The sequence below is a fragment of the Carassius carassius genome, chromosome 7, assembly GCF_963082965.1.
Source record: "Carassius carassius chromosome 7, fCarCar2.1, whole genome shotgun sequence".
Classification (NCBI taxonomy): Eukaryota; Metazoa; Chordata; class Actinopteri; order Cypriniformes; family Cyprinidae; genus Carassius; species Carassius carassius.
Genome location: NC_081761.1, coordinates 5,100,067 through 5,125,483, shown reverse-complemented (window position 1 = coordinate 5,125,483; position 25,417 = coordinate 5,100,067). Strand labels below are relative to the sequence as shown.

General features: G+C 32.7%; 1 protein-coding gene across 2 annotated transcripts in view; it reads right to left on the bottom strand.

Annotated features, from left to right (window-relative positions):
• LOC132143395 (receptor tyrosine-protein kinase erbB-4-like) overlaps nucleotides 1-25,417 on the bottom strand; it is a 157,639-nt gene that overhangs the window by 19,801 nt on the left and 112,421 nt on the right. Inside the window, exons 4-19 of one of the 2 annotated variants that reach the window (XM_059553570.1) lie at nucleotides 21,834-21,968; nucleotides 21,266-21,331; nucleotides 19,493-19,611; nucleotides 19,128-19,269; nucleotides 18,848-18,961; nucleotides 17,064-17,190; nucleotides 16,864-16,937; nucleotides 15,145-15,235; nucleotides 11,030-11,229; nucleotides 8,611-8,743; nucleotides 7,433-7,526; nucleotides 6,190-6,344; nucleotides 5,281-5,325; nucleotides 4,828-4,960; nucleotides 2,415-2,540; nucleotides 2,221-2,319 (exon numbers count right to left, since the gene is read on the bottom strand). In XM_059553570.1, coding sequence (XP_059409553.1) covers nucleotides 2,221-2,319; nucleotides 2,415-2,540; nucleotides 4,828-4,960; nucleotides 5,281-5,325; nucleotides 6,190-6,344; nucleotides 7,433-7,526; nucleotides 8,611-8,743; nucleotides 11,030-11,229; nucleotides 15,145-15,235; nucleotides 16,864-16,937; nucleotides 17,064-17,190; nucleotides 18,848-18,961; nucleotides 19,128-19,269; nucleotides 19,493-19,611; nucleotides 21,266-21,331; nucleotides 21,834-21,968 — 1,853 coding nt within the window. The remainder of the gene's footprint in view (nucleotides 1-2,220; nucleotides 2,320-2,414; nucleotides 2,541-4,827; nucleotides 4,961-5,280; nucleotides 5,326-6,189; nucleotides 6,345-7,432; nucleotides 7,527-8,610; nucleotides 8,744-11,029; nucleotides 11,230-15,144; nucleotides 15,236-16,863; nucleotides 16,938-17,063; nucleotides 17,191-18,847; nucleotides 18,962-19,127; nucleotides 19,270-19,492; nucleotides 19,612-21,265; nucleotides 21,332-21,833; nucleotides 21,969-25,417) is intronic. The other variant, XM_059553571.1, reaches the window with a different exon arrangement.

Below are 25,417 nucleotides of genomic sequence, written 5' to 3'. Positions count from 1 at the left end.
TCTTTGTTCTTCATTATTTGTATTTTCTGAAGCTATTTATTAAAAAAATTATTAAAAAATTATATATTAAAAAATACAAAAAACACCTGACTGCAATTTATATTGTTTAAATGTATTATTAGTTTAGGTACTTTAATCTGTACTCTTTATTTTTACAGCACTCTTTATGATTACATTATGAAATATTTAAAATAATTAATAAAATAAATTAGTTGAAGCCAGAAGTTAGTTGAATTGAAAGCCAGAAGATTATACAAATTATACAAAATATAATATAAAATCTATAATATAATTAGCAAAATGCAAAATGCATATAAAAAAATTCATTGAGACAGTGATTATCAAAGTACAGGATACTGAAATTTTGCCCCCTTCATCACTTTTAAATCTGTCTGTTGCCATTATAAAAAAAAAAAAAAAAAAAAATTGGTGCATAGTTTCTTTTTCCATTTAATTCTCCTTATGATGTTGAATTTGCTCACTGCACCACACTAATGTAAACACAGACATACTTGAATGTATTATTTGTCTTGTGAACATGTCTATGTAATGCAGCTTTGCGAAAAGGTTGTTATTTATTAAGGACAGAATTGTTCAAACTTGACTGGAGCTGACAACAAATCTTCATTTCATAGTGCTGTTTAAACAGAAGTCTTCATGTACAAATAGCAAATAAACAGCTCATTTAATTCAAAGGGTTGGAGAGAAGGTCAAGAACAACTCGTGGCGGCTAAAACTTATCATTATCATTACACAAAACAATGCCAAAAAAATAAATAAATAATATGACCCCTTTACATTTTTAGCTTTATTTGAAGCACATAACAGCTCTATAAGCATAAATCATACACAAAGCATAACAAGTCTCTCTGCAAATACTATTGTACTCTTGCCTCCTACAGTGAAGATAACCTCCATTAGTGAGCCTGACCTCGCCAGCCACTGCTGGCCTGTCTCACTTAATTAGCTATATGTTTCAAAAGGAAAAAGGTCCTTCAAAAAAGCACATATAGTATATAAATATGTATGTGTTACAACGAAGACAAGGATGAATACAGATCTTTCATGAGTAGGTCTGAATCATCTTGCCTGCTTATGTATGTGCACAGATAACAGAATACACAAAAACGCGCACACACACAAAGAAATTCCCTGGCAATCACAGTCAGCCGCAGCACATGAGGCTGCGTTTTGATGGCTTTTTAAAGTAGCCTGACCTCTCCCTGAATCTCGGGAGAGCAAGAAAGAGACTGAAAAAAAGAGTGACAAGAAAAAAAGGAGACGTGATATACTGTAGTATGTGATTTCTTGCAGTTATTGGACTCTTCTGTCCACAGATCATGGCTTCCTGTTATAGCATTTCTTTACTACATTTACCTTGACAATAAATTGAGCTCATTTTATGTGTGTTATTGGGCTGTAATTACTTAATTAAAATACTATTGCCATAACATTTATAATGATAATATTAATTGACACTTCCATATTTATTAGCATTTATTTATTATTACTAATACTTTTAAAGGTTTCATTGTTCAAAACGTCTCTCTCTCTCTCTCTCTGAATATACGTGTGTGTGTGTGTGTGTGTGTGTGTGTGTGTGTGTGTGTGTGTGTGTGTGTGTGTGTGTGTGTGTGTGTGTGTGTGTGTGTGTGTGTGTGTGTGTGTGTGTGTGTGTGTGCGTGTGTGTTTTATTTAAAAAAAAATGCTCACAAAAGCTGCATTTATTAAATCAATAATCCAATAAACCAGATACAAAATATTGTGACATATTACATTTTAAAATAACTAGTTTCTATTTTAATATATATTTTGGATATAATTTATTACAGTGATCAAAGCTGATTTTTCAGTCTTTAAAATCACATGATCCTTCAGAAATCATTTTAATATGCTGATATGGTGCAAAAGAAACATTTATTATAAAATTTTGTGGAATCCTTTGTAATATTTAATATTAATTTAATGCCTCCTTGCTGAATAAAATAATTAATTTCTTGCTAAAAAATATTGTTTTAAATGGTAATATAAGGAAGCTAGATTTCTTATTTAACTAGGATAAACTTTTTATTAGAATAATGTGCACAATATTATGTGATATTAAGACCAGGAAAGAAAGTAAATGGGATTGTGTTTGACTTTATGTCTACCTTTATAGCTGAACTGACATTCAAACAACACTTTATAGTGGTATTATAAGAATCAAAGTAATTAACTCACATCCATAAACTCCACATTGGCTTTAGGTCCTGTACTTTCATTGAGTATCTTTATAGCGACAGGAATCTTCACAGTTTCTCCTTCTGGAACCCAGATTCCCTTATAAATAAGACATCAGAATCAGTCAACAACCCTTCAAATCATATAACACAACAAATGCTAACAGGTACACACATTAAACGTAGAAGTGCTACCTTATAGACCATGCCAAAGGCTCCATTTCCCAGAATCTTGACTCTCTTGAGCTCAGTTTCCTTCAGTATTCGCAGCAGAGCTTGGTTTGGTGCTGTACCACTGGGTGTCAACGGCTCCACCAACTGCTTAAACAACCAAGTCTTCAGTCACAACTACTGAACGCACAAAAACAAGAGCTCTCCAAAACAAGCTCTTTTTTTATTACTCTTAACCATATTTTTTGTTGGTATTAAGCTTGTTTATGCAGCAGTCATTACACCACAGGAGGGAAAAGAAAGACGTTACTAGATATTTACAGAGTGAAGATGAGAGGGGTAGAGAAGAGGTGAGGTTGAAAAGTATGTACAGAGACATAATTGCTAAATATAAAGTGGCGTTTGTAGTTTCATTAGGGCTGGAGCTGTGTGTCTGTGTGTGTGTGTGTGTGTGTGTGTGTGTGTGTGTGTCAGACATGTTTAATAGCATGACTTCATAATAAACAGACTTCAGACCTGAATAAGAAAAAGCCAGTGTTTTTCAGCTTATATGAGCACTAGAAATGTAAAATCTAAATATTATTAATATAGTGGTGTAGGATATTACTGAAACCAAAAGACTCCAAAGCCCTAAAAGTTTCATCCAGAAGTTATACCATCATTGAATATATATATATATATATATATATATATATATATATATATATATATATATATATATATATATATATATATATATATATATATATATATATATATATATATATATATATATATATATATATATATATATATATATTAGCAGTGTGAACACTCTGCTCCACAAACAAAGAAAGTTGTATGGATTTGGAACAATTAAGGAGTTAAATGAATTATTATTTTGGTGTGAACTATTCCTTTAACACCAGGTTTCACCAGGGGAATTTTGCCTTTTGTCCACCACATAAACAAGTATTCGCTAAATGACAACTTAGTTACTGTTTTTCTGAATTGAGAAATTAAACCCTTGACAGCTAAATAGCAGCTAAAATAATTATATTTAGTCCCTGGATGCACTGTTCTTATTTATGTGAAAAGAAAGAGGAAACTCCCAGCACACCCTATACAAACAGTCCACTCAGCACTTTCAATCTTAGATAATGGAAAATACATTTTTATAGTGACATTTTAACAATCTATAAATGTGTAAATTTGGTTATCCATTATTCATGGGGTTAACTGTTACTTTGTGCAACCAATCACAGCACAGACTGGAGGGATGCCACTTTGATTTATGAAAGTACAGACTGAACACACAATGTAGAACTGTCCATCTATGTGGGAAGTCGTGGCCTAGTGGTTAGAGAGTCGGCACTTGCAATTGAAGGGTTGTGAGTTTGAGTCTCGGGCCGGCAGGAATTGTAGGTGGGAACTGTACAACTCTGAGCATGTACAGTGCTCTCTCCACCCTCAATACCACGACTTAAGTGCCCTTGAGCAAGGCACTGAACCCCCAACTGCTCCCCGGGCGCCGCAGCATAAATGGCTGCCAACTGCTCCGGGTGTGTGTTCACGGTGTGTGTGTGTGTGTTCACTGCTGTCTATGTGCACTTTGGATGGGTTAAAAGCAGAGCACGAATTCTGAGTATGGGTTACCATACTTGGCTGAATGTCACTTTCACTTCACTTTCACTATGTGGTGCTGAAACCCAGCATTCAGACTGAGCATTAGAGGGAGCTGTCCAGATATGTGGTGCTGAAAGAGAAACGTGATGAATAAATGAATGTTTCAGGTTCAACATTCCCTCTGTTTATGCAAGAAAAGAGTAATGCACATACTCTGGAATGCAGGGAGAGTAATGCACATATACTGGAAATGCAGGGAGGGGAATTCAAAAGAGTTTAAAACAGAAATGTGCATATTCTTTATATATATATACACACTGGGTGTTCTAGACCTCGCCTCGACCTCACAAAAACACACCACTTTCTACTTGAACAGAGGCCTCAGGTTTGCTAAAACGGATTTCAGGATTCTAGTGCGTGAGTGTCTCTGTCAGCTTTTGGATAGAGGGCATCTTCTCAGGCTGACAGCTGTCTATAACACTGATGCTCCACCTGCAAATTATCCAAACCAGCATAGACAGGCCATGTTTTTTAATAGGCTGCACAGTCATCCAGGGCAACAGGGCTATGCATTAACCCAGCAAACCTGCCACACGTTTAAGGAAGGCCCTCCGCTGAATACTTTATGGGCTGTGTGTTGTGGAATTTTTAAGCATGCAGCTCACCAAGAAACAAAACTAAATGAATGAAAAAGCTGTGGACAGGGAAGGATTTTGATGCAAAGTGACAGACAGAAGAGACACAAGAAATAATGCACAATGTATGGAATGTTTCTGTTGTAGTCAGTGCTTACTGATTTAATCAAACTTTTATGAGAACAGGCCACTCTCACCTCAGTCTCTAGGAAACGACGTAAAGCTCTCTTTTTCTTAATGCTCTTTCGACGGATGTAAACGGCCACACCCAGAGCTATGATCACCATCACAAAGAGACCCCCAATTAACCCAGCTGCAATCAGAGGAGTCCTGAAAGATCATAGGATAATAAACAAGTTGATTTTTCCATAAACCAGTAAAGCAAAAACCCTCCCTATGATTTTAATTTAATTTAATTTAATTTAATTTAATTTAATTTAATTTAATTTAATTTTATTTTATTTTATTTTATTTTATTTTATTTTATTTTATTTTATTTTATTTTATTTTATTTTATTTTATTTTATTTTATTTTATTTTATTTTATTTTATTTTATTTTCCCAAATATTATTTCTGTGCATAAAATATTTTATTTGCTATTTTACTGTAATTTGTCCTTTGTCAAAGCTGCACTTGTGAAATATCTTACCTGTCCAACATGCCAATGCAGTCTTGTACTCTGGGTCCAGTACAACTACAACACAGAAAAATATATAACAATGAATAATTAATAAACTTGAGTTGCATTGCAACAGACTGGTAGATTTTACCAGTATTATTAAATTATTATTCACCATGGTTTCCATTTCTTATACTGTCCTGTAAAAAAAGAACAAAATCAGTTGCCTGAAAAAAAAAAACTATAAAAAACAATTATCATCATACTAATATATGATACATTACAGTTATGTTAATATAAGATAAAAATGTGCTTAACTATCTTGAAAATGTAAAAAAAATAAAAAAATAAAAGATGTTAAAAAAAATTTCCCTTCATTTTCTTCATGGAAAATATAATTTCTTATATTTTCCTCTGATCAGACATGTGACCTGTTTTTGTTTTTGTTTTTGTAAGATTCGCTCATCCAGGTAAAAATATATAATTAAATAAAAGTTTTAAGCAGAGAATTATCAGCCAATAAAGGCATGAAATGCTTAATGTGACTATTACAAATTAAACACTCAATACATGTTAATAATTGTGCATATTCCTGGGTTTAGGCCATTCATGTAACTCCTATGCATTTCAGTGTTCAATGTTAAAGACGTTGTTGTCCAATAAACAATCTTATCACTGATGGATCGTCACACAAGTCCAGCGCTAAATCTAGGTCCTGCAGCAAACTATTCAAGAACCATTGATCTAGGTATTCAGGAACTAGTTTTTCTGCTCTCAAATCCCCCAGGCCCATGCGTCTAACTATATGCGGTAACCACAACGGCTTTATCCACATGGTCAATTAGGTTAGAGCTCTAGGCATATTGTGCTTGATGTAGTTGAAGGAAGGAAAGAAGCTTACAAATAGATGTAAGTGCAAACACAAGCAAACAGTCATACCCCTGGGTGCAGTTGGGGTGGCAGGGATGGCACTCGTTGTTGGTCTCAGCATATTTGAAGATGAAGCTGTTTGCTCCCTGCAGACCATCAGGGCATTTCTCCACACAGTTGGGACCGTCTTTGAGATGCAAGCACTTCACACAGTGATCTGGACCCTGTAATGGGAGAAGAGAGAAAGATTTAAGATTAAGAAATGAAAAGTGTCTCAATAGACCGAAGCATTGTTTTAAACGGGGAAAGGAAACATTTAATGAAATAAACACAGTCGTGTAATATCATTTTCCTAACACCTGACACATTCAACCACAAAAACATAATATATTTTGAAGTTATAAATGATTTTCTGGTCTTTAGATACTCAGACCCAACCCTGAACAACCCCCCCCCACCCCCCATGTATATATAACATGATCTTTCATTAATTATTCTAATATGCCGGATACAAAGAAAAAAAAGGTATTATTACCATATTATTATCGTATTATATTGAAAACAGTGGTTCTGCATAATATTTTTTGTGGAAATTATATATATTTATTTATAGTTTTTTTTTTTTTTTTTGACTAAGTATTCAAATAAAACTATTTTGTATCATGTAAAAGTTGTTTATGCATCCTTGCAGAATAAATAAACGTATCTCAAAATTTAGCAAAAAAAAAAAAAGAAAAAACAAAACCTTGAACAGCAGTGTAAATCTATGTAATTTCACCTGTTTTATTGTCCAACAAACAAAAATCTAAAGCTCATTTGGAAAAGCAAGTAAAAGCACTAAAATAAATAAATAAATAAAGTAAACATTCTTATAATTTAGATATTAATATCAGAGATGCAGAACAATTGGAACATGTTATACACCATGGTTTAATTATTTGTTTAAAGGGATTTATCCCAATGTAAGTATAACATACATATTAAATGCAAGCACCACTAATAAACAACCTCTTTGCATCAATAATATTCAACTGCGTGATACAGCATGGTTAGCCAAGCCTTGCATCATCTAATACGGTTTGACAATACATTCTGAATGAGGCTACAGACAGGATTTAAATTTGAGACTGTAAGTGGATAGTTTAATTTGTTTCTTATTAATACCACTCTGTTTCATGCTATATGCAGACTGGAGCTATGATGAGATGATGGCGCTTTTTCTGTTGTTTGATGTCAAGGTTGTGAAGTTTTAATTAAAGCAAAAACAAAATCCAGTAACTAATATAGTCTCAGATGGCTTTTAGGCTCGTACCGGACCATGGCACGTCAAACTTTTCTCTCCAGCTTTTTCACACTGGCTGTCACACTCAACACAAACTGAGCCATTGGTGTACTCTCGAACATCCCTAGAACAGATAGAGAGCAATGTGTTATAAGCCAATTATTGTATACTGTGGTACATTCTACAAAAGCATGTATATAGCGAAATGTACTGTTTGACAAATATACACAGTTTGCATAACATTGAAGGGCTTTATACTCAGTGACCAGGGGCTGCTGTGATTAAATCCAAATCTAGGTCAACTAACTAAACAGACATTCAAGAAAAGCAATACAAATGGAAACAGCTTAAGGAGCTGTCAGTACTACTCTCAGCTGTTTCTGCTGTCGATAGATTCATTGAGAGTATTCAAAAAGAGTTTCCAATGAGCAAAGAAAGAAAGCTTATTGATGAAGTCCTGGAAGCAATATTTAAGATGTAATGAAATCTAAACTCCAGTGAATGAGTGCCAAAGGTATGATGACTCAAAAAAAAAAAAAAAAAAACATTCCAAAATAAAATAAAAAAAGTTACATAACTGTACAGTATATATAATGTTTTCATCTGATGTTTTGATATTTGTAATCCTGAATTAAAAAAAATTCAAAATTAAAAAAAAAATTGTATTGTATTTATTTATCTTTCTCTTATTTATTTTTTTGATTTTATTATCTGACATTAGAGGTTATGAATAATTAAAATGTGCCATGGATACAATCTATATTTTCATCACCCAAGTAGTTCTTAAATTCTTAACTCAATCTTAAATGACACAAACACATTTGCAAACAAAAGCCTAGCATTGGACATTTTGGCCGTTCCTTTCAAAGCCTGTATCCATGTCTCCATTTTATTTAAATTTTTATTTCGGCCTGCCAGAAAAGCAAGGGAGTCTGTCTATTCCTTTGAGTTATAAATAGCATTAAAAGCATTTTGATCCCTTGATCTTGAAAGTCTGATCATACTGCAGATATATCTTTGGAGCCAGTGGCCCATCTGAACAAATCTGCATTTGAAAAACACATTCATATTGAGGCATCAGCAAGTAAAAGTAGTTTAAGATTTGATTGATTTATTTATTAAAAATAAGAACTTTGAAGAAAAAACAAGTTCTTTACATGAGCACAGTGACACCACAAATGATTTGTTTGCACACATACAGTACTCACCCATAATATAAGTTACAGGACTTGACACATGTCTTTCCTCGGCTGAAGTATTTGCACGAGAGACACTGGTCTGGACCAGGACCCCAGCATCCTTCCTCCGAACACAACGGATCACAAACCATCTGCTCTTTAGCTGGAAAAAATACACAGATGCACATGAACAGAAACAAAGAAAACACTGCAATTAGTTCATTCATTTGGAACTCCAACCCATAAATATGGCTGTGAATTGTTGATATTCATGAAATATTTATTACACAAATTCCCTTCAGAAAGCTTGTCATGTTCCTTGAGATGCTTTAAAAGGGTACTATTTTAGCTGTAAATTACAATAGCTATTACTTTATTTCTATTACTACTAATTAAAACCATTAATTATTGACAGGTAATGTTTTTGTAAGAAGTAAATAGTGTATCTATTGAAGTGAATTAAAGTTGAATGAAATGTTCATGTTTTAAGCTGATATTTAGAGATCAGGGACCACATCAGTCAATCGATCAATCGATCAATCAATCAATCAATCAATCAAACAATCAAACAATCAATCAATCAATCAATCAATCAATCGGTCAATCAATCAATCAATCAATCAATAAATCAATCAATCAGTCAATCAATAAATCAGTCAATCAATCAATCAATCAATCAATCATGTTCAAAAGTTATTGTTCAAAAGTTATTGTTCAAAAGTATAATTATATTTAATTAATTTAATAACTATATTTGAATTCAAGCTTAATGGCAAATCGTTTAATTTGTGCATAAATAAATGTGCTATACTTTGAATAACTGAACGGGGATTGTTTAAATGCCTTGTCAGTAATCTTTAAATAATCAAATATTGTATCAATGTTCAGCCATAATTTTATCATTCTGTTAGTACTTGTGTGACAGTGTCACTGTACCTTCTATACAGTCTACATTTCAAATTCCCCAGACATATAAGACATAGATCCTTGCTCCTCAATAGAGTTTGCAAAAGCATTGTTCTTTATGGATAAACACACTGTGGACATCTGTCTGGGCTGTTGGTCAGTTGTGTAGATCAGTCTGCTTTGATCGATGAAGTGGAAAAGAGGCTAATGAATGAGTCGGCTAACAGAGCCATTGATCCCTCACGTTACAGACTGATTATCACACTAATTACATCCAGCATGGTGGTGTGCACTGGAAATGGCTCGCCGTCTGTTAACATCTTCATTAGCCCCACAAGTTTAACTTTCACAAGTTACATCTTACTTCAGTGGCCTAATTCCAGTTTTACTTTGAGGATAGACTTAATTTGTGGCATAGACATTTGTCCCAATATTAAAACTTCATGAGTCTGTATATGATGAGAAGAAAAAAAAACAAAAACAAAAAACTTTTTTTGTACTACAGCAGGGAAAATATAGTTTTTTTTTCAGTTTTTTTACGCTTATCAATGCTGCATTTACTTGAGGAAAAATACAATAATATTTTGAAAAGTATTACAATTTAAAATAACTGTTTTCCATTTAATGTATTTTAAAATACAATATATTCTTGTGATGGAAAAAGCTGAATTTTCAGCATCATTACTCCAGTGTCACATGATCATGTACTGCTTATTTGTTTTTATTTTGTTTAATAATAAATTTCCAAAGAACAGCATTTGAAATAGAAATGTTTTGTAACGTTATAAATGTCTTTACTGTCATTTTTGATCAATGTAATGCTTCCTTGAGGAATAAAAGTATTAATTCCTTCAAAAAATAAAAATATAAATACTGATACAAAACAGTATAGTGTATATCAATTATATTTACTACACTGTATGTGGTCCATATAAGTCCTATCTAAATAATGTGTCTACTGTATGATAACTCATACAGTCAATATTCACCGGAAAACAATATTAAATATATCAAATAAGTTGTAATACATTTTTTAAAAATTCTATATTAAATTATATATGATGTTATTAGCTTAACTCGAATAAATATACTATGACATAATAAGTTGCAATAGCAAAATCACCTGTTTTAAAATGAACTGCAGTTTTTGGAGCAAAACACATGGGGGGGGGGGGATAAAACAATATGGCAATAATGAATAACAAAATAATGTAATATTGTATTTCCTTGTGGCTTGAGCAGAACTGTTTATGATTCTTTGTTCCCTTGTATCAGTATCAGATTTACTAAGACATCATAACATGCAATTTCATTTGTTGTACTTCTAGTAGTAACTAAATTACAGAATCTGATCCTCAATTTTCAGTCTAATTAAAGTCTATTTAAAAACTCACACGTCTGATATGGAAGCTTTTCAAGCAAATGTATCTCTATAGGCTGCCAAGTTTTATTCTTGCATCAAACATGACATCTTATTTAGAGGAAATCACAGTTACTGAACAGATGGAAGTGTAGATGAGAGCTGAGATTGAACGACACTCACTACACTCTCTGGGGTCCCTGTTGTTCTTGATCAGAGCTCTCTGGGTGCTGGTGCGGAACAGACTGGTCCAGTTCACCGTGTTGTAGAAGCAGAGCTGGCTGTTGTTGGTCATGTAGACGTTACCAGCGCTGATCTCTTTCAGAGACTGGAACTTGAGCGAAGAGATCCAGCGCTGCTTCAGGATCAGCAGAGAAATACCACTGAGAAAACAGAGACCCAGACAGCTAATTCAGCTTCACTTTTCTGCACATTAATGCATGATATAATTGTATGAAGCCCGTATTTATAATACATTATAAGGGTATTCTTGAGACATTAATTAATGAATGCATAATGCATTATAAAAAAAATTATAATATGTTGTATCATCTCAAGAATATTCATAAGAACAGTTTTAATATATTACTATATATATACTTATTTGTGGTTATAGCTTTTAAGAGTATGATGATTTATAACACAATGAACACATTGCATCAACTTTTACAATGGATTATACTTCTCATAGTTATAATGTATTATAAGTCTCATATCTTGCAATATTTCTGATGCTACTTTCCTTAAAGCAGTCAAAGACCACTTTTTAGTGGAATTAGTAGTAATAATAATAATAATATTAACAACAAACAAACAAACAAAAAATATCTCAAACAACCATAAGATCTGATATCAGATCAGTTGTCATGTGTAATATGACACATTTGCTTTGAACAATTTTACTGTAATATTAGTTTGATTATTTTGATGGTACCCTTTAGACAGCTGTTGATAAGTAACTCTGCAACTACATGTCAACTAGTGTTCATTGGAGTATTAGTATGTCTGCTACTGTACATATATGCTAACACTTTATTTTGATGGTCAACCAACAGATAAACTGACTATACTCAAAGTCCTTTCAGGCAAGTCGTGCCACTCGGCCACCAACTTGGCAACGCCTCCGGGCAGCTTTTTCAGAATAACAAGACCAGCTCCTATCTAAATGAATGGGCAGAGAGTCAGAACTGCACTTTCACTGGTCACCGGGACATAAAAACAGCATGTATAGAAACAGCAGTGAAATATGATAAAAATCGCTGAAAATTTTTGATGACTTTGCCCCAAAATAAGGTTTAAAACGCCTTTTTCCCCACAGGTTATACCTTTACTACGTATGCGTAAGGGTTCCTCAACTGTGCGCATACGTCAGTGGAACCAGACGATTGGCTTAAATGTTTCCCGGCTTGACTGTTAAAAGCAGATGATTGGCTTTCCAGCGGGTGAGGCGGGACATGTACACACAACTGCTATCTTTGCCGTTATGGGTTTTCCTTATATAGTTCTATTGAGGATTGAGGAAGTGGCATGTCTCTTATAAACTGTCTCTGCTATACTTCAGCTAATTCTACCATGCTAGATTCTATCATTCTTGAGCATACTTATACTCTAATGAGAGTTAAATGGCATGTAGTTGCAAAGTTGTTTATAGTCGATTGATTAAGGGGACCATCAAAATAAAATTAAGTTTATTAAGTAGATTTAATATGGTGTTCATTGTGTGTTATAAATAATCATACTCTTAAACTTATAACCACAAATACATAAGTATTATGATGTATTATAATTGTTGTTGTTGATTATTCATGAGTTGAAATAACATATTATAAGATTTTTTTTTTTTTTATAATGCATTATGCATTCATTTTAATGCCTTAAGAATACCCTAATAATGTATTATAAATACGCGTTTCATAGAAAGTGTTACTGAGGATTTCTCTGATAAATGACAACAGCGCTACAGGAACTATTTTAAGTGTCACATCCAAAGGGGGTGAACATTTTCACTTGAATCTAATATGAAACAAGGGAATTCTTAGTAGTAGTTAATGAGGACATTTCTGAATATATTACTGAAAGAATATTTAAATCATTTAAAGTATGAGCAAAAGAGTATAAGCATGAGACAGGGAAAGTACACTTGGGACAACAACATACGTTTGCCAATCCTCTGAAAGTACAAAGAACTATTGGATTTCACTAAACTAGTCCAGCAGTGAATTTTGGACATTTTGGAAAACAGGCTTTACTCATGGGATTCATCAATCCACCATCACTAAGTTCAGTCACAAATCTGTGAGACAATGTTCTGAATGAATTTTCGAACATTTAATTAAACATATCAAACACTTTTATTATTATTATTGTTTTTGTTGTTGTTGCCATTTTTGTTACCGTTGCTGTTGTTAATATTAACAAATTTAATTAAAATTATTAAAATAATAGTATTAGTATTAGTAATAGCACATCATTTAATTAATAATCCTTTAAAATGTAATTCATTAAAACGGTGATGATGATATATCAAATTTAATTACAAAACATCATACATATATAATAACATCAGCAATTATAGCAATACTAATAATATCAAAATTAATTAACTGAAATTATTAAAATAATAACATTAATACTTTTTATAAACAATCACAGTGAAAGAGAAATTATATTATATTATTATATTGAATTATATTAAGTGGTCTTAACTACTATGTACCAACAGAAAGAAAGAAAGAAAGAAAGAAAGAAAGAAAGAAAGAAAGAAAGAAAGAAAGAAAGAAAGAAAGAAAGAAAGAAAGAAAGAAAATACACACACACACACACATATATATATATATATATATATATATATATATATTTGTGGACTTATTATGTACATAATTTATAGCAAAACACTTTTTCTGCTATTGAAGTGGGATTCAGGTAAGGTTAGGGACAGGTTTGTCGGTATGGGTAGGTTTAAGGGTGGGTCAACAGTGTAATTATAAATGGAATTAGAGAAAAATTCCAATGTAAATGTGCAATGTAAAACATGTATGTACACAATAAGTGCATTGTATTAAATGTAGTGTTGTCACGGTACCAAAATTTCAGTATTCGGTACCAATACCAATGAAAATCCACGGTTCTCGGTACCAATTTCGGTACCAAAGCAAAACACATAAATATGCTAAAAAAAAAAAAAAAAACGTTTTATCACAAAAAAAAACAATGCCATTCTTTATACTTATTTACTATTATGTTTAAAGTTTTTCTACAAGTAATATAATTAAGAAAAACTGTAAACAAGTTTCACCCACATTTAATTTGTCTTTTAATTAATTAAACGTAAACACATTTTATTTTTTGGTAAATAAAGGGGATTTGTTATTAAAATTAAAAAATGGAAGACATATTATGTGATTTATTTCTTTAAAAATTGTATTAATTTTTTCAACAGTAGTAGCAGTATCACATACTGTACATTCTACTAAATAATAGTAATATGCCTTTATTTAAAAATTTACTTATTTGACGGGTTGCCGTTAATACCTTTAAACTGATACTGGTTTTACTCAAATGAAACGGTAAAATGCTTGTGAAGTGACTCAGATCAGTTCTGGTGATGTTGTTTATGAATTTATGTCCTCATAAACGGCAGATGATGAAATTACTGCTAGCGTCACGCGTTTCAGTCTATGTAGTAAACAGACCATTTCTTTAATTCACACAGAGACGCGCAGAACATGCAGGATTCATATTTCAACCAACTTTTGTGGCTTAACATTTACAGATACTGGTCCATATGGAGATTTGATTTGATTAATTTATGCTAATTTTGACAAATTCCTTGACTGTCCATATTAAAATCCATGAAAAGTTTAATTTTCATGACTGGATTTTGAGATTCCGTCCGGGTTTTCTGCTTCGCATAAATCATAGCGCTGTATGCGTCAAGAACCGGGTTGACCAGGTCCTCGTTACCACTGGTACTTAAAGAAACCTGGTACCGTCACATTTTCATTTTTTTAGTAGCGACTTGGTACCGAAGTACCGTGTCTTTTGACAACACTAATTAAATTATTAATTTAAATGTAAGTACATAGTAGTAAAGGCCACTTAATATAAAGTGGGGCGATATTTTAATTGACTGTTTTCAATAGCTATCAGTTGTGTGCAATCATAAGCATCATGTTAATTTTATCAACATTAAAACCAAATGGATGAACAAATGATTGAATGTACACAACTGTTGTGAATCTGGTGATGATGATGATGATGATATGATGACCTTCAGCTACAATTTTGTGATAATTTACCTATAAAGAGAGCGTCCTCCAATGGTGGCAAGGTTCGAGAAAACGCCAAGATCTGTCATGTTTTCTGGCCAAGACTGAATGTTCAAGAAACCTATGAAAAAGGAACAAATAAAAAATACCCATAATACCCTGAGAATGAAACAAATAAACAAGTTTGTTACTATGACAGCAGACATCGGCTCAGGATATTGCCACAGGTCCAGTGAGTGCAATATTATTTACAGCCAGTCAGACAGTATAAAACGACCCCATTACATTGAAATGGAAGTATATTAAGGGAAATGATTGCATTAATTAAAAGAACGAGTTCCATTACCACAGAGTATCATTTCTTCAGATGCACATTGTTTTAATTAGCAGTTTGTTGTCTTGTATTGGGTGAAATTTGTCTAAACTGAGGGTACACCAATGGCGCACAAGAGAACAGTTTCTGAGTTTCATTTAGAAATGTTGCTTTGCTGCTTCGCTCCATTAGCTATTTGGCACAATCATAAGAATAAGTTGAAAGTGACAAAATGCTTTTAGCATGAGTCATATTTCATTCCTTAGAGGATTTATAAACAAATAAATATTGTGTACTGGATAAAGATAAGGATTTGTGTCAGAGAATCCCAACTCAAAGGATAACATTTAAAGGGATAGTTCACCCCAAAATTAAAATTTTATGTTTATCTGCTTACCCCCAGGGCATCCAAGATGTAGGTGACTTTGTTTCTTCACTAGAACACAAATGGAGATTTTTAACACAGACCGTTGCAGACTGTTAGTCTTATAATGGATGTGAATGGGAATTATGGATTAAAACTACAATAATAATAATAATTAAAAAAAACATACTTAAACAAATCCAAATTAAACCCTGTGGCTTGTGACTTTACATTGATTTGTAAAGACAAAATAGGATCGGTCTGTGCATGAAACTGAACAGTATTTATATAGTTTTTTTACCTCTGATTCACGCAATGTCTGAACTGTTAGAACTCACCTGAGAGCATTCTCAGCAGCACTCACATGAGGCGTCTTCTACTTCATGCTTTATGGCGGATCACAGACTTATAAGTGCATTACTGCCACCTATCGCTCAAACTGACCATTTACATGTACACTCTATGAATAATCTCAATTAGGAGTGTCGATTGTCCATTTGAGAGATAGGTGGTGGTAATGCACTTACTGTATAAGTCTGCAATCCGCCATAAAGCTAGAAGAAGAAGAAGACATTTCATGTGCCTGCTGCTGAGAATGCACTCAGGAGGACGCGCTTAGGAGAGTTCTAATAGTTCAGACACTACGTGAATCAAAGATAAAAATTTCAAAAAACTATATAAATACTGTTAAGTTTCTTGCACAGGCCGATCGTTTTGTCTCTTTACACATAAAGGTATCGTCATGAGCTGCAGGGTTTAATTTGTTTTTGTTTGTGTATATATTTAATTATTTTAGTTTTATTGTATGTTTTAGCTGTGATTCCCATTCACCACCATTATAAGACTGACATACTGCAACAGTTTGAATAAAAAAATCTTTGTTTGTGTTCTGCTGAAGAAACAAAGTCACCTACATCTTGGATGCCCTTGGGGTAAGCAGATAAACATCAAATTTAAATTTTTGTGTGTACTATCCCTTTAATGTATGAAGAAATAAAGAAAGTTGATGGTTTTATGCAAGGCTACACAGGTTTAATGGGCTGTCTTGTAACGGATGCTGACTGTCGCTCACCTGTGATCTCTCTGACTGTGCGGAATACATTTAGCCGATCAGGGTCCAGAGCTTTTATGCCATGAAACATGTCCCTGTTATAAATAAAACACAAAACAAGCCAGAAAAACAGTTATAAAAGTTAGACCATGTATAGGATATATATGCTAGCCAAAGCTGAGTATATATAGGCTACAAACAGATATATAGATTGGACTCACCCTTTAATGCCTGTGATGAGGAAGATGAGGTTCCCATTGATTTTGGTACAATTGACAAACTTCTCAATGTTGCTGGAATCTACAGTTTGAGCCGTTTGAAGACTGCCAGTACCTATACCATCACACACTGAACACCACAAACAACAAATTTATCATTTATACAACAAAACTTTTTTTTGTCAATCCTTTGTTTTATAATTCTAAAAGCTTATTCTCAGGTGTTGTTAATGTTGACTAAAACTAAAAACTAATACAAATTTTCATTAATTGAAATAAAATCACAGATAAATATTAAAAATAAATTGTTGCCTTGGAAATTAACTAAAGTAGAAACCAGCTGCAAATTGAAACTGCAATTTCAGACTCAAACAACCCAAAACAAACTGGCTGGAAGGATTTTTCTTTCTTTTGTTTCTTTTTTTCAGCTTTTCTCAGCTGGCAGACAAAAAAAAAAAAAAAGCTAAAAAAAAAAGCTAAAAAATTTAACAATTTCATCCGATGTACCCTTTAACAGATTCTCAAAGACATGTTGAAACAGCTTGATCATATTTCAATGAAGAAAAAGAGTTATTCAGACATCAAGCGAGTCAATTTCCCCCTCATTGTGAGCCTAATTATGATCAAATGCGAGGTATATTGAAAATAACTAATATGACCCAGTTTGGTGCCTTGGCCCATTATCACTTCTGCTTATTTTGTGGTCACCCCTCATTAATCTATATTGAAAAACAACAAACTTTTGTTGCAATCATGACAGAGGAGACCAATAATGTGTTTACTCTTTACATACTACACAATTTCACGTGCATTGCAGGTATACGATTCCTCTGCTTCTTAGACCATCTGAAACTAACAAGAATTTTTCATGGCTGGTTAGTGTTGGTTTGGCTGGTTTATGAATAGACTAAAATGGTATTTCTGGATGATCAAGGTAGTCTTTTGTTGGTTAACATGAAGTCTGTTCGAGACACCAGAACACCAGCATACCATGCTAATGACCAGCATCCAAAACACAAAATATGCTGGTCTTTTCATTTCAGAGACAGACCAAGAAGGGCAGATGGAACTAATGAAAGGAAAATTAATGGAGGAAAGCATAATGCTTAATTTGGTGGATGAAGGAATAAAAGTCCTGCCTTTTATTTAAATAGTCAACTGCTTTTTTGATCATCTTTGTTTACTCTCAAATATGATATATGCATTAGCTGGATCAGCTTGAAAAATACACATTTCATTTCTTTTTATGCAGTACATATCCTTTGAAAAAATCAATCAATCAATCATTTTATATTCAGCAAGGATGCATTGAGTTGATCAGAAGTAACAGTAAAGACAATTATAATGTTACAAAAGTTTTCTATTTCAAATAACCGCTGAACTTTTTATTCATCAAATAATCCTGATTTTTTTTTTTTACTGTATCACAGTTTTCACAAACATATACATATACAAACATATACATATACTGTATTTTTTTAAATGAAATAATAATTGACAATATTGCACTTTTGATGTTTTTTATTTTATTTTATTTATTTATTTATTATATTTTTTTTTTTTTATCAAATAAATGCAGCCTTGGTGATACCTCTTTCAACCACATTAAAAATCCTGAATGATAGTGCACATTATGTAGTATTATTTGCACTAGAACAGGAAAATGTACCATTTTACAAAAACCTGCATGGCTGACATATGAACTTAAAGGGACTTTCTGGATCTATATATCATCGTCACACTAAAGTAAATAAAATAACTAAACAACCTTTGTGAAAATCACTGACCTTTAGGACAGATGTCAGTGCATGGGATGCACATCTTGATGTGATTTTCCTCCACCTCCATCTTGTTGCTCGGACAGGCTCTGACACAAGAGCTGTGATCTACCACAAAGTTATCTGAGATCCAGACAGCAGAATATTTGAGTATTAATGAGACAGCTGTGCAATGATTGTCTGAGGTGAGGAAAGAACATTTCCTTTTATTTTTTTTTAAGAGTAGTGACAATGAGAAAGTGATTGTTTGTTAAATTAGTAATCTCGTTTTCCAAGAAACCTTACTTACGTGGGCATTTCTTGACACAGAAAGCTCCATAGGTGTATTTGGCGTTGGGATTGTGCTCGAGCTGGAAGGTTGTTGGATTGTAGACGAATGGCTGAGGACATTGTGTCACACAGGCCCCGCTGTCATTAAAGTTGGTACAAGCCTGAGAACAAAAAAACAGGCATGTAAGTATGTGGTCAATCAACAAAACATGACTATGATAGAGAAACTCTTCTGCAGAGATTTCAGTGTTTTCAACACACATTACAGTACAGCATCACCATAAAACTACTTAAAAAATAAAGTAAGCAGGCATTAGTCAATGCCTCTAGTACATTTTAAAATCATGCAGAATGAGTTAAAAATGAAACAAGATGTTGACATACAAAGCAATCTGTGTCTTTAGGTCCAAAACATCCTCCTGCACATTCACGGTGACAGCAGTTACTGACATACGGACCAAAACAGCGTCCATCACACTGCTCTGCACACACCGTCTTTGTCACTGTATGATTATGAATATAGATGGAGACAGAAAGAGAGAGGGGGAAAAAAGTTTATAAAAAAATAAATAATATTTTTTCTATTCCAAGTGGCAATACATACTGTATGTGCTATGAATTCTTTATTTTTCCTCAAATAATGGCAATTCCTGATTCAACATACAAAACTGATTCATTTTAATTCAAAACTCAAACACATGCACGCACACACAAAATAAAAATTAAATATATTTGACAAATACATTCCTGAAAATACTGGAAAATTTATATTTAAATAATTACATAAACTAATGTGCATTATCCATTGCTATAAATAAATAAATAAATCTTTGTAGATGTTGGAACTGACACAATTTGGCAAAGTGGATATGATTTTGGCCGATGATGATAATCTCAAAATAGCCAAATATCTGCAATTAACAGTTTCTAGAAGATAATGTCATGCTTGACTTAGAGGTTTGGTTGATATACGGCTTTACAGCCTGAATACAAATGTACTCTTTCGACAGCTAAATTAGTTAAGTGAAGCAGTGTGCAAAACCAAAACAGACACTGTCAAATAACAAGTTTGTCACTCTGTCTCATCAGACAGTAGACTCCATGACTTGAAATACTTCATGCCGTCTCCAGCGGTCTAAAATGTCTCATGGAGTTAAAGTGCATCGATCTGACGCCCAGAGCTCAAGAAGAGATTATGATCACTGTCTCTCTCTGTCCTTCTTTCTTTCACTCTTTTATTTTGCTCTAATTAACACCCACACTATGGGCCGTATCACCAGCAGGTTACAGACAGTAGAGATACTCTGATAACCCTCCTACCAGTTAATTATCACTGCTACCGACCCAGAGGCTCAAACTGACAATACCAGACAGCCTACTTTTTGCCTTTTATTAGAAATGATGTCAGAAATGAAAATCACTAACTTCAAAAGCACATTGAAAAACAAAGAAAAAGAAAGAAAAAATAATAAATGTTGAATACGAAAATATGTCTGGAACAACTATCAAATAAGCATATTATACAATTAGCATTCAAAAGTGCTTCTAATGTTCAAAATCTTATTATTTGATACTTCTCGGTTGTTTTTTTCTAGTTCAACAAAAAAAGGTGATTTATTTTTGAGTCTGTTTGACATGCACAAACCCAGTGTATATTTACAATGCATTCATATCTATTATTATGATACTTTTAATTTTATTTCCAGCTAAATTTGATTTGTACATTTTAAGAAAACATAAGATGAAGTTTAAAAGAAGGCTATTACAGAGCTTAAAACTGGAATAGACAATAATAAAGTTAAGGTATATTGTATATGAAGAAAGATGAATTAAAAATTTAAAAATAAATAAATGAATAAATAAATTTGTCATCATTTGATCACCCTCATGTCGTTCCAAACATGTATGAGTTGCTTTCTTATGTTGCACATAAAATAAGATATTTTAAAATTGCTGGTAATCAAACAGTTGGTGGTTGGCAGTAACTACTACTGAAGTCAATGGCAACCACAAACTGTTTGATTACCAGCAAGCTTCAAGATATCTTCTTTTACGTTCAACATAAGAAAGCAACTAATACAGGTTTGAAGCGACATGAAGGTGAGTGAATGATAACAGAATTTGACTTTTTGGGTGAACTATCCCTTTAAAACTCACAGCTTTGGCACTGGTCTTCCTGGTGACCCCAGCAGCGTCCATTACAAGATCTGTGACATCGTCTGCCTGCAGAAAGAAGCCAGAATAATCAAGCATGACATTGTGTACTCAATATATTAACAGAACTGAAATGATCCATTCAAATGTATCAACAAAAGATCACTTAGATTTAGTTCAGACACTAGATGTGGATTTGTATTTGTCTGTAACATTTATACCACATCTCGTATTCTACTGGTAGAAAAAATGTATTCACTCAGCCTTAGAAATGTTCTACTGACAGGGAGTTCCTTTCTTTTCTTTTCTTGTTCTGCACAGAGTAGTTCCCTATTGTAGATGTAATGGCTTTTGAATTGAGTTTGAAGAACCTGGCTTAGCATTCAAAGGATAAATTAATGGAACATTAACTATTAGTTCCAAAAAAGTTTTTTTAATGATTTTGCAAAAAGGCCATGAGATTTAGCAAATCTGTTCTGATGCGAAGAACAGTATTCCACATAATTTACAAATAAATGAATACAAACAGGGTAATTAAAAATCGGTCAAATCTGCTTAATGAAGTACTCACATAAGTTGCCACTGTTGTTGGAAGGAACCACCAGAAGTTCAGAACGTGGGTTCTTGATGATGTCGTTCCAGTGGATGGTGTCAGCGTGACACAATAACTTGTTCTGATCCACATACACACCTCCATTCAGGATTTCTGGTTCAAAACATCATATTAGCTTGTTAAAATAAGAATATTAGCTGAAGGATCAACACTCAAATACAGTGGCTCCAAATTATATTTGGAAATGTAAGTATTGTGCATGTACTAGTGCTATTTTTCCCCCAAAAATAAAAGACACTGGTTTTGATATTATTTATGAACAATAACTTTTATAAATATATAAAATGTCACTTAAGTGTCCAGTCTGACAGTAGCAGTAGATGAGAAATTATTAGGTCCAGCTATAAAAACTTCTTAATTTGTTGGCTAAAACTAAAACTATTAATAATCATTTTATATAGGTGTTTGTACTGCTGTATATATTTATTATGTACAGTACATATAAATATGCACACATGCATGTATATATTAAAAAAATATATATGATTATATATTACATATATTTATATAGCCCATTACAAATTACTAAAATACAAAAATAAAACATAAAAGCTAACTTAAAATATTAACAAATACTATAACATTATATGCAGTAAATAATTCTAAAATAACATAAACATGATATTTATTTTATCATAATGACATTTTAACCCACAATTTAATAAAAAACTTAAATTAAAAATAAAATGAAACATACAAATATAAAAATAAAAGACAGCTCAAGATATTAGGAAATACAGTAACTGTATAAAATAATACTAAAATAACACTGGCATAAACACAACCATATGTGTACTCCAGTCATATGCTGGCAAGGCTATTACAATGGAAGCCATCCATACTGATACTGTCTTTGTGTATCATTCAGTGATTCCAGCTTTTCTCCATAAGCAGCATACATTTCTAATCTCCAAAGTTTCTGTTATTCTGAAAAGTGTCTCTCACGGTTCCATGAAGCATTCAGATGAGTGGAAAGCATCACGCTGGTTGTGGTGAGCATGTGCGGGTTTGATGAGCAGAGATAAGTGGCCAGACAGTTCAATTTATCCGTCTCATTCTCAGTGTGTAATTACAATGATTAAGAATAAAAATCTGTTTTTGGCAACTCATTTTGACGTCCCCTATCTGTAAATGACCATAAACTCTTTCAGTCTTTATCAAGATCAGTCTGTGGTCCATATCTGCCTGGCTCCCTTCTGAGAGTGTGAAAAGGTGTATCAGACACCGTGCATGCTTGGCTGATCGTATTGTACTGTGCTTTCCAAACACAATGAATGAGTCTGGAAGGAAATCAGACTTGGTGCTCATCCAAGCCAACACACACTAGCAATGTTCTAAGTCTCTTTTTGGCACAGGCTCCTTTTGTTTTGTTTTTTCATTCTACATTTTTTGACTTTTTTTGCGCATTATATGGTCTGTTAGTTAAAAAAAAACTAAATCACAAACCTCAAACTACTTATTCATATTTTAAATTCAGTTATCTTATTTAGCACAGAGACCTTGCGTGTTAAGCTTCAAGAAATGCACTTAGCAGTCATACTGGCGTACTTGAAACCAGACAAACATCTTTGAGTACAAAATGAAGCAGCACTCAACTAATAAAGATCTCTGTTAAAGTACATAGACAAATCTCCTTTTTGACAATGAGAGCTACTGTAAATTAAAAGGACTGATCAAGTGTCAAAGGATAGAAATACATTTATTGACATAACATCGTCACATTATAGTGTACGTCTTTTTGACATATCATTGACATTTTGAAACAATTTGAGGGTAAATGTAGGTAATGTAAATGAGTAAATGATGACAGAATTTTCATTTCAAAGTGAATTAACCTTTTAATAGTAAGTAAATAAATAAATACACTTAAAAAAATTAAGAGCTTCGCTAAAAAATATATTTTTATCTAAATTTGATTTACTGATCCCACTTTTTGTTCATAATGTATGCACAGAGTGTGAAAACCTAAGCATTGTTTGACAGATTATACAGAATATAAACAATAAATCCAGTTTACCCTCAGAAAATATCCTTCTTTGGCTAAAAGAGCAAAAATTTGTCACTACATAAAACTCTAAAAGAAACGCCAGTGTTTTCCATTAGTTTCTTTGACAGCAGCGGAAAGATTGTTTTGCATGAAAAATGTGAGCTTATCTGAGAGTGTATACTGTGTGGAGGAGGGCCTCCTCATGGATATCCATAATTGTGTTGAAGCCTCCTGATTAAATTTCAGCCATCTTAAATGTTATTGCTTCACAGTGAATCAGTGTGACAAATGTGATGCATTGTCCTGATAACTGAAATAATATGCAAGGCAAAAGAAATAAATAACAGCTGTTAAAACTTTCTAAAAGATTGCTTTGCTTTGTTTTTGCTGTCTTTTCAACTGGCAGCTCAGTATCTTCCAGATTTTTGTTTTTGCTGGCGTGAAAACTTGGAGCGAATGGTCAAATAAATCATAGGCCATAAATCAAAAGATACAACAACATGTGGAGCTCATTATGGAAAATGCATCTACTGTAAATCCAAGTTTTGCAAATGGTGGTAATTCAATAAGGTGAGCAGCATGTTGGAGTAGCACACACATTATTATTATTTATTTTTATTTTTATTTTTTTGGACAAAACAGATGATAAATGGCATATACTGTAATTATACTGTTTATCCTTTGCAAACAAGTACGGCTGGAATACCATGGTCCAGTAATGGTATCAGATCATAATATTATAGTACTATGAAATACATTACAGTTCAAAAGTTTGGGTTTTGTCTTTTGAGAAGAAAAAAAGAAAAAGAAAAAAGTATTGTATTCTCACCAAACCGACTTTGCTTAAAAAATTAATATTGTGAAACATCACTACAATTTGGTGCAAATAAATTTTCTCTTTTAAAATATTTAAAATGTCATTTATTCCTGTGTTGCAAAACTGAATTTTCAACATGATTATTCCAGTCTTCGGTATAACAGCAGTTGGGGCCTCAGAAAAAAAATCTCGAGATGACTACATATAATTAAATTACTAATAATATAATTATTATTAATATAAAAAAAACTATAACTCTAAATTAAAAATAAAAAAATAAAAACATAAATGTATTATAATACAATACAAATACATAAATGAATATTATATAATTAAATAATTTATTAAAAATACTAAAACAAATCCTATTTCTTATTTTATTGTATATGGTGCATTTTCCCCATCAATAACAGTTCTTAAAACTTCTGAAATCATTGAATTGTGGTTAATTAATTTAATATAGCTATACCTCCAATTTACATTTTAAAAAGAGACTGAAAACAATAATCTTTGTCATAATTACAAAAGACACACCAGAAATAGCCTATATTGGAGAGCCTTTGAATAATGTTTTGAACAACTGGGGGACTTTGAGACAAAAACATTAAGAAGCACTGCTTTAAAGTGCTCGACTGACTTGCCAATATCATCAAGTCATTTTGCAACTGCTTATTACATTTCCCTAACATCTATAGAGTCAGAAATGGTTGCTGAAGAAAACACGGCTCTATTAAAATG